General features: G+C 33.9%; 1 protein-coding gene across 2 annotated transcripts; it reads right to left on the bottom strand.

Moving 5' to 3' along the window:
* Positions 1-2,915: 2,915 nt before the first annotated feature.
* Positions 2,916-7,909, bottom strand: LOC148875718 (uncharacterized). Of its 2 annotated transcripts, none has more exons than XM_088980339.1 (6): positions 7,397-7,909; positions 4,984-5,101; positions 4,073-4,416; positions 3,859-3,990; positions 3,651-3,749; positions 2,916-3,549 (listed from the first exon to the last, which is right to left on the bottom strand). In XM_088980339.1, the coding sequence occupies exons 1-6, from the start codon at positions 7,816-7,818 to the stop codon at positions 3,018-3,020; spliced, it is 1,647 nt and encodes a 548-aa protein (XP_088836465.1). In that variant the 5' UTR covers positions 7,819-7,909; the 3' UTR covers positions 2,916-3,017. The 2 variants fall into 2 exon arrangements, with proteins under 2 accessions (XP_088836465.1, XP_088836473.1); XM_088980347.1 differs by having other exon boundaries at positions 4,073-4,399; positions 7,397-7,904.
* Between the last annotated feature and the right edge of the window lie 2,904 nt (positions 7,910-10,813).

The raw sequence follows: 10,813 nt of genomic DNA, 5'->3' as shown, positions 1-10,813 counted from the left end.
TTTCGTCCAATCAAACAGTTAGAATCAGATTGGCCCATTTTGATTTGGATTCTATACCCTTATTTCTGTCTGACCAGAGATGATTTTTTATTCTTTGACTGTTTCATTTCTTTGATCATAATTTCTATGGAAAATATCAACAATCCACGTTCTATGCGCCAATGGCCACCTTAAATTTGGCATTAATTCGAAACCGTCACTTACCCGAACAGTACTCTGGGCCAACAAATTCTGACCCTGGGCGTCATTCTCCCTAATTTCTATGCAGGTCCAAATCAGAGTGAGACGATACGTCACTAAAGCGATTAAACAGAAAAAGATTGTAGGGTTGTAGTTAGAAACAAAAGGTGATAGACTTGATAGTCAAGACCACCAAAGCAAAACCAACTTTTTCTTGGGATTTAAGTTAGTAGTAGCAGTTAGAGTACTGGACCAGGGACCACGCTTCCTTTTCATACTGGTTTACGTAGCTCAATCGCAAGCCTCAGGTCAAGTGTGGAACACGGCTGGTTTACTTAAGCCTCTAATTTGTATCTACATGTTTTTCGTTACCTGGAATCTGTCACCAAAAGCAGTGTTGAGTGTTCCTGTAATTTGTCAATTTTCATGTTTGCTGGTCCACATGTTTGCTGTAGACCTTTGATGACTGTTTTGAAACCTATGCCCAATAACTCGGTCAAATTGATTGCGGAACGCTATTTAAAGCCTAAGAATTGCTTGAGAAAAGTTGAAAACTTAGTCAAGAATTTCCATAGCTTCTGAACGAGAAAAATTCTTGGAACATTATTATTACGATACATCTCTCTCTCTCATCTGTATTTCTATTCTAAACTTTGCTTTTACGCCTAAGTAGGAGTGGGGGCATTACTGAAGAAGAAGAATGATCAGGACCCAACACCCCAATGTTTTGTTCAAATTTAGTTGTTAGTTAATTGTCTGAAAGGTTCAGTTTGGAAAGAGTACAAATAAAAATATATATAGTACAATTACATATAAAATAATTCAAATTACAAGGTTTTACACTGTGCATATGTATGTAAAAAAATGTCTAGATAAATATGATTAATCTGTTCTTTTAGTTCAGCCTGTATTAACCAATTGTAACCTCTCCAAAGAGCTGTTTGTTTCCTTTACTGTTTTTCATTTCCTTTTTCAACTTTTTTTGCTTAATTACTTTTGACATATTTTTTCTTATATGTTCTGTCATCATACACTGCTTACAATGGTGCAGCTTAGATATTTAGACTTATAATCAATTGATCCTGGTTGAATTAGGATTTTCACTGAAACACTGGTTCCTCTTGGAAATGAGAAGCTGCTAGCTAACCTGCTATCAAAAACTAAAAAAAAAAAAGAGTAGTAGCTCAAATTAAACAATTCAATGTAGCCTACAGACTTTTTCAAATTTCCTTCTTTTCCTCTTCATTGTTTTATAATTTTAGCTTACTATATCTCCTCAAGAAAAGATGAAGTGACCCTTTGTACAATTGTAGGCCCAGTTGTTACAATTAATAATTTAGAAGAAAATGATCAGCCCAACTTGCCATCTGGGTTCCGCGAAAAGGACAATAGACCCCCCCCCCTCTCTTACGTTTTACCCAAAAGAAGCCACAAGCAACGACAATGAAAACCATGTCTTTTAATGAACGCTCAACCTCAACGTGCATGAACTGAAAAAAAAAAAAAAAAAAAAACACTCAACATGCATAAACCCCTGATCAGAACATTGAAACACACATTAGGCTCCAATGGGAAAACGATACATCAACGGATCAACCTCCAAAAAGTAGAACTACAACAAACAGGGAAGTGAAATTGAAGCAACAGAGAAGAAACAACGCACATCAAGATTGCTAAGCCCTTCAAGTTCTCCATTCCAAAGTTATCATACTTGACTGCTTCAATGTGGCCAAATGGGATTTTGAATAATGTATTACCATTAACAGTTGTAACTGGTATATGTTTTTCTTCATGAAGCTTCATTTCCTTAAGCTTCCAGCTTCTAATAATGGAAGTACTGGACTTGTAGAAGCTTGTCCATTTTAGAAATGAGAAGCCTATATTCCTGTTAGCACAAGTTTCTACAAGTGTTCATTCCATCTAGGGGTGTTCACAGTTCGATTGGGCCTATTTCTCAAACTGAACGAATACCACTGATTTTTGGAAAACTGTGAACCAAAACCAAATCGAAGCCAATCGGTTAACCAATTGATTGATTCAGTTTTCGGCCAGTTTGATTTATCGGTTGTTTTATAGATTATACTGGTTAACTAAAACCAAATCGGTACCTTCAGTTTTTCAAAAATACAGAACCAACCGTTTTGGTTCAATTCGGTTTTTTTGATGTTTCAGTTTTTTATGCTCACCCCTAATTCCGTCCATCTCTTCATTAACTTGAAGTCTTGAACAATCTCGTAAATCATAACCCAACACACTCAAATTAAACAAATAGACAAAGCAGAAAATGACTTCAAAATAAATAAATAAACGACGACAGTAATGGATTGATAGAAAACACCTTAACAGGTTTACATGGTTGTTATGCTAAATTATATAAAGCTCGAGTATCCAGAAACCAGTTTCATGGAGGAAATCGTCACATTAATTATGATATCTCCAGACTCCAATGGGCGTAAACGCACATTTTAACTTCTCGTCGCTTTCTTACATTCATCAAATGTTTCAATTTTTTCCTGCATAAACTTTGAAGAATATATTCTTCAATGCAGTTCTCTTATTTTTGTCGGTTGATTGGCCATGCAATAGGTGAACAAATCAAAAGAGCTCTATTAGTATTCCTTTGTCTTCTAGATTTCCTATTCTAACACCAAGTGAATAATCATTCATTATGCTTTGTTGCTGAAGCCTTTTCACTTCCTAGAACTTGCATCAGAAATGTCGACAAATAAAGAATATGAAGAATATCAAATTTCAGTATTTATAATAGCAATAAATTTCAATATCAATTAGGCTATTGAATTTGGTATAGAAACAGAAAAGGGGCAGACATTTTTTCTTCAATCATTACATGCCTCCGTTTCACTTATATATTTCCCTGTTCTAGTCTCCTTCCCATATCCAAACCACCCAGCCATCTCCTCATCATCAGTGGCTTCTAGCAAACCTGGTCTTTTTCTGAAGCTGAGTGAATTAAAATCATCAGCTGTTTCCTTCTCCCTTGGAGAACTTGCATGTCTCTTTGACATCTCAACTTTCCATCTTTCCCTCTCTAATGGACTTTGAGATACAGCACTCTTACCCCCTACAATAGGAAAATCTTCAAACTTCTGGAAATTCTTCCATGGGCTAAATTCAGCATCACCTCGATGGCCATCTTCACTGTCCCTACAATTTTGTCTCTCTCGTCTACTAGAAGGCTGACTATCGGTTACATCATCATTTGTTACAAACTTTATTCCATGACGTTGATGAAAGCCTCCACCTTCACGCTGAATCTGAACTAAAGTACCTGGGTAACTTGATGCTTTGGGCCGTTGCCAGTCACATTTCAAGCATCTCATGTTTCTCTTGAAATTTAAGTAACTACATCTGTACAATAATGTTTAAGGTCAAGGTAATATACACTCAAATAAAAAAAAAGGGGAACCAATTTTAGAGAGATTGAAAGTTGCAAGTAGAAGAGAACTCACGACTCGCATTCCCACTCCCCTGGATTGAGTTGGCGCTTTGGAGGTTTCTCTTTACATTGCAAACATCTTATATTCTTGGCAAAATTTAAGAAATTACATCTGTAAAATTTTAAATTAGGTAATGTGAAAGATACGCAAGCAACATAGAGGGGAAGAATGATTACCAAACACACACACACACAGAGTGGAGGAATCTGAAAACTCTTACTTGTCACATAACCAGTCTCCTTTTTTCATTGGAAGGTGGTCCTGATCCTCCCCAAGTTTCATGAGTCTTTCTCGGAATATCCCATCGCAGCACAAGCACTTTATGTTTCTTGCAAAATTTATGAAATTGCATCTAAAACAGGTAGAGGAAATATCAAATTGAATTATATACTAACCGTGAAGTCTAAAACAGCATATGAACACTAGGGACGTACTTTGGGCAAACCCAGTCACCTTGCTTCATTGGAACACTAATTTGGTTTTGTTGTTGCTGGCCTGACTGCTCAGACAGAGGTGAAATCCTTTTCGAAGTTGTGGCTTTAAGAGTAAAAGAATCAATTTCTTTGGTGCTAAACTCTACCATTTCATTCAAAAGCCTCCTAACAGATTCCTTAACTCTCTTATCTAAGCATGACTTGTTCTCCACTGAGCCAACAATGGGATCAAGGCCATAGACTAATAAGATGCGCATGATGTCAACTGTGCGTCCACCTTCATCCTCACGAGCCTTCACATAGGCCCTCTCACAGTTTCCCCTCAAACTGCAGGAACTGCAAACCTATTAAGATAGTTGATTACATTAGGTTTGACATGCCATTATTATCTTTAACCTATTAAGCAGGGATGCAACATAAGCCAGGTTGCCAACCTGAGTCCAATTCATAGGAACCTCAACCCTAACCAATCCCGCCAGAATACTAACCTAAGGTAGTCAAGTCAAAATCAAACCATATCGAACTGGTTTGTTTTCAGGTCAAATGAAGTTGAGCACCATGCAAGAGTGTAACAAAATGTTAATTTAAAAGAGGCTTGAGACATTTGAATCCACAATTTTTTTTTCTTTTGAAAATTAAAACAAACTTTCTTGGCTTTTTCACAAAGAAATAAAATATTCAGGCCCAGAACCTCAAGATTAACCCCACTTTAATTGGGATGGAACTTTCCAACCTCATATTCACTCAAGGTATGGAGAAACTAGCCTTGTGTTAGATCAGTTAGGTTCAGGTTGAGCCTGACCCAAGTTGCACCCAACTATGCAATTTTATGAGTAGAAAGACATTGCATCACTTTCAAAGTACTGACAATGAAGAGAAGAGATATTTAAGAATCCTAAGCCAGCATATACATTTCCTTCGTTGATGCCCACATGTGCCCTTAGTCGCTTTCCAGAGTTAACAACTTTTCTGTCTATGCTTGGGCAACCAGATCCCACAATCATCTGAATGTCTTTCCGAGAGAAATATCTATCAGGAAAAGCATTTGTTGGACAATAAGTACTAATAACTTTCACAGATTTAGATTGTAGTGCAAGTATCTTATTAGTTGAATGTGTGCAAAATCAGCATTGTGCTTTATGGGTGTGTTAAATACTTAGGCTTAGTTTGGAAGGAGTACAAATGCAAATATGTAGAGTGCAAAATCTTATATTTTGTATGTATTTGCACTGTACATATTTGCATTTGTACTATTTCCAAACTAAGCCTTAAGATATTTATCACCTAAAACCAAAGAATAGAAATATAAATGTCTTTATACTATTGAAAATAAAAAGTCTAATACAAAAGAAAAGAAAACGAATAAAATATTAAAATGGTCAGCTTTGAGGGAAAAAGAGAAGGGGGAAAGGTTATGTTTCCTAAATGTCTTAATTTGACCGTTTAGCTTGTATTTTGTATCTTGATCCCAAGCCTTTTGCAGGAGGAAGAATGATGAGTCAGTTAGGCAGCAGGAAGATAACTTTTTCCAAGTATTACATGAATCCTAATTGCATATAACAGGATCCATGTAGCAATCCTAAAGTATGGATAAGGCTTAGTTGATAATGATGATGATCCTCTCTCTTCCCAGTTCCCAGAGAGAAAGAAAGAGAAAAGAGGTTATCCTTTTTTTTTTTGTTTTTTTATTGGCAACTGTTCGGTTTACTAGTTTGTGTAAAAATGTACAAAGAATAATGTGCCTAAAATCCTGCTGAGATTAGGCCAAAACTTGCTGCACCTATAATTCCACTCATTTACATTTATTTCACCCCACTCGCTGGGTTAATAAACCACAATAGAATTGATTTGTATTCACTCATTGCCTGGACAAAGCATCTGCCATGCTGTTTTCCAATCTTTCAGTCCATGTGAATGAAGTTCTTGGCTCCCAGCTGGGTTTATCACTTCTCTGTACTGCCATGTACCTGGTTTTAGTTATCTTTTCTTTTCATTCTATCTTTACCACTTCTGAACTGGCTTTTCTGCTCCAAATTTCAGAAATTGATGATTTCCTTGAAAAAAAATCCCCTTTTCACCTCCATTACACTTTTTTCCTGGACGAATTGTGTTCATTCTCTACTTTTGCTCCTCTTGACCAAAAACATGGTCTCATCATTTCCCTCCTGAATCATTTCTTTTAGATACTAATAAATCTTAAAAGATCTTAAGAACTCATTCCAATGCCTAGTCGTCAAGGTGTCTAGGAGATTTAGGCAACAATGGGGTACCTAGTAGCCCAGGCAATAAAAATTTTACAAAATAAAAAACTAAATTTTAGTTAATTCCCTTGTTTTGTATACCATTCCGTTGCATATTAATTGGAAAAATAGAAATTCTCTTTACTAACAACATTAAATTTACTCTCAAAACAATATATTTTAGAAAACATTGAAACTAACATCTCTAAAATAATATTGTCTTGCATATGATGATTTTCCATGTTTTGAGAGTTTTTTTTTTTCAAAAAAAAAATTTTAACATTTTCAGAAATAATACTAATATAATAAGTATTTAATAGAATAGTTTCATATTAAATTAGCAACTGAAGAAGGCTAGAGTTTTATGTGATAAATTAAGAAAGATTTAAGTATAAAAGAAAAAGGACAGGGGTTTAGCCACTGTTTTATTTGATAAATCATGTTAACAAAGAACTATTCTCTCATAAGGTTTCGGTCAAATATCTCAGCTGTTGAGGTTCCCAATATGCTATAACCTAAATAGTGTCCACTTTTTCTTAAGATTCTGAAAGTTTCTTTTCATTTCACTGCAATTGCCATCATTCAACCTAAATAAACAAACGAGTAGAAAGATCCAAACTGCCTTCACTCCTTTTGAAACCAAATGGAGGATACAGGGCATTGCTTTTGCATCGCATCCAACCAAACCTTGACTCAACATCCTTAAAAGGAAAATGGTTGTTTAAAGAAAATAATAAATTGCACCTAGAAAAGTCATTCAACAGTGAACAGCGTACAAATCGGGGGATTTGCTTTTTATTCTTGAGTAATCCTATTATATAAAGTTGACAAAGTTAGAGCAAATTTCACAAGAAAACAATCAAGGTATGCCTCACACTCAGTTCTAATAAAAAATTTACTGAACTGAACTGAACTGAACCCAACTTTGGGAATTGGGATCATGAACCTGCCGAGTTCGGTAAACAAAACTTCCAACTAAAATCAAGCTTAAACTCATAAATTTAAATTCAATTAAATAAACACGGGTGGAATGAATTCAATCGCCAAATAATGTAGTGTATATGAAGGGCTTATTGGTACTTACCTTAGGAGGTCGAACCGATCACGGGCAAAATTGAGGCACGCAGTTCGGATTTGGTTCGTATCCTTGGTGCTCATTTGTTCATGATTAAAAGGATATCCGCTTCCTTCGAAGTAACCTTTATTGAAGAGGCGTTCCATTAGTTCTACCCATTCCGGCCACGGGTGTGAAATTTGAACCTTCGACACGACGGAAGACATCGTTGGGCTAGTGTTTCGACTACTAGAGATTTTTTCATTGTCTTTTTTATCTTCTTCTCCTATTCTATATGGTTTTAGAGATTGGAGCTCTTCGACCTCTTGCAAAATGAAATCAAGCTTTGAATCAGGGGCTAGGGTTTTATTGGAAGAGTGGAAACATGAAATGGGGAAGAGAGTTGTCGAGATTCTGAATCGATATCTGAGGTTTCGAAGAAGAGATATCATGAATAACGGGGAAAGATCTCACAGAGTCGCAGTAAACAAAAATTTCGGGCGCCAAGCTCACCAGCTTGTCGAACTGCCGTTATTATGGACCGACTGTAACGTCCTATTCGGGTCTTATAGATAGGTTTAGGAGGAGCATGCTTTTGTAGACGGGTCTTCCCGTCTACGATCTCCAATAGGTCCTAGTTCAACAATCAGCATTGATATGCCAAATGCAAAACTTTATTTTCCACCATTTAATTGGATTCACAAAATCAGATCATGGGTAATGCTTCAAATTTTCAAAGAAAACCAATAATAAAACAAAACTAAAGAAAAATCAAAACCCTAATTTCATATAAATGTAAAATTTAAATAAATAGGAAAAATTCTCGATTAGTACCCTATACTTTGGGTCTAGTGTCAGCGTGTCATTTTGGTCCTCGAACTTTAAAATGCGATAATTCAGTATCCAAAATTTTAAAATATGTCAATCCAGCATTTGTTGTAAACCAGTTGTTAAGTGGTATGCAAAAAGACACAAAATACCCTTCATATGTCATCTAATTTTCTTTATCAACCATCCAAATGTCTAAATCTAGTGATGGACGATGATCTTCTCTTGAACATCGAACATCATTTTACCAACTTCAAGAGAAAGTTGGGAAGAGTTATGTTATTACACTGGACAAGCACAAATCTATATAACCAATTAACCATAACGAAATCGTGATATTTATAGTCCACGTGAAGATTATCAAGGGGAGAGAAGAAAAGTAGTCAAGAAGAAATCAAGAACTTGATTTTGCACCTCACCTAATCTCTCATTTTGTTTTCTATCAAAGCAAATCCAAAAGTCTCAAACCGCCTCAGCTTTAATTGAAGATGGAGCTATATGACATTTCTAATTAAATGGTGTCCATCTAAGTTCAATTAAAGTATTATTTTTTGGGGTTATGTCTAGTTTATTTGATCACAATCTAAGTTATGCTTTAATATAATTTCATATTCTCTAGATAAATTTGTATTATTTTTTTTTTGTATCTTGATGCTGATTTTTATTAATTTTTGGAAAAAAAAATATTTTTTATTAAATTTTATTGGCTTGTTATTATTTTTGTAATATTTTTAGGTAACATTATAAAAAATCCTCTTATAACAATTCCATAAACCACTTTTGTGTTTTGACCCTAACAAAGGCCTCCCCTATAATTTTGAGAAAAAAATGCAACTACCTCCTTTCCCTTGACTCTTTAGTAACAAAGATATTAAAGTTACCAAAATACCCTTATCATTGTTAATGCATTATCATACATAATTAAGGTTTCAACTTTCAACTTTACCCTCAACTAATCTATTTTTCTAGACCACTTTCAAAAATAGTTATCCTTACTCTCCTTGGACAAATGTAAAAAGGCTAAAGTGAAGTAAAATTAATGCACTACATGAACATTTTTATTTGGAATGTTGACTAAAGGCATTTGCACCTTTTTTTTTTTCAAAATAATAGGGGAGTTTCATAGGATTGTTAAAAAACCCAAGGAGGTTTTTATAATTTTCCTTATTTTTAAATGAAATTTAAATTGATTTTAAAATAATTAAACTATTTCTAAAACTAATTTTTATTAATTTTTGAAATTAGTAAAAATTGAATTTATTTAAGTATATTAAGTTTTAATTTAATTTAAATTCCTTATGAAATTTAATTAACGTCATAAATTTTTATTTTTTAGTGGAGCTTAAGTTGATTTTAAATTAATAAATTTTAATTATAAAACTAATAATTGTTAGATAACTTTGTATTAGTTTTATATTTATTTCAAATTGATGTTTGTTTTTAATTTCTCTTATTCCTTTTATTAATTAAATTATTTTATTATATTAATAAAAATATTTTTATCAATAACAATAATTAATAATTATTTTATTTTATTTAATTAACTTACTAAGTTATTTTTGTTATGGACAATTCGTTTTTATTATTTTCAAATGGAATATAAATGGATTATAATTTTAAACGGATGTAGATTATTTAGTGCAATAATATATCCTTGAATATCTCAATTTCAATATAATTAATCTTTATTGATAATTACAAGTTAATGCAAATATACATAATTAATGAGGAGAGAATATTAAAAAAGTTAATGAGAGAGAGAGAGAGAGAGAAAGTTAATGGTGTTTTAATGAGGAGTGTTAAAAGTCTTAAAGGTTATTGGTCACTTGAGTTATTTTGTTAAATTTTAAAATTAGAAAAAAAAAAAACAGAAGAAAGATAGGTGCCTTTGAGAAGAAAGTAGAAAAGAGAAGATAAATGACTTTCAGAATAAACCATATAGCAGGAAAGTACAAGCTTGGCACATTGCATTCATTACATAAATATAGATGGGCTTTCGTTTTTGGATCTGAATCCGGAGTTTTCAAGGTCCTTTTAAGTTTTAATTTGCTTAAAAGATCTATCTCTGTCTTGCCTCTCTGTTGTGTTGACTTTGGAACAGTAAATTTCAACTAGCCACCTTCCAAGTTTTGTTTTGGTTTTCTGTGTATTATTATGTCTCTATATTATTCTAAGGATTTAAAGGGCGGATTCTAAACCATTAACTCTAGATATATTGGTTATATAGACCAATATCATCCCGATGCCTTTAGTCTTCTCCTCTCTCTTGGTTGATTCCTTTGTTGTTTCAGCAATGGCAGCATCTCTCCATTTCACGAGCAGCTTGGGTTTTCCTTGTTCCTTCAGTTTCACGGGCAGAATGGTTAATGGTCAGTACTCTTTGCCGTTCATGCTCAAAAGGCTCTAATGCTCACAAGCATATTAGCATCCCTGCCTTGGTGTTTTCCACCTCTATTTCATCTTCTTGAGGAATAAGATGATGAACAATGTTTTATTTTCAAGGTTAATTTTGACATTTTTAAAAGTCATAAGTCACACATGATGTCATGTGATACATATAACTGACAGTCCATTAACGACAAGTAGTAGATGGATTAGCACGTTTTGAAAGTTCGAGTG

This window comes from Nelumbo lutea, chromosome 1 (genome assembly GCF_056320005.1).
Source record: "Nelumbo lutea isolate HS-2025 chromosome 1, American lotus-T2T, whole genome shotgun sequence".
NCBI lineage: Eukaryota > Viridiplantae > Streptophyta > Magnoliopsida > Proteales > Nelumbonaceae > Nelumbo > Nelumbo lutea.
This window is presented reverse-complemented; position numbering and strand designations above follow the sequence as displayed.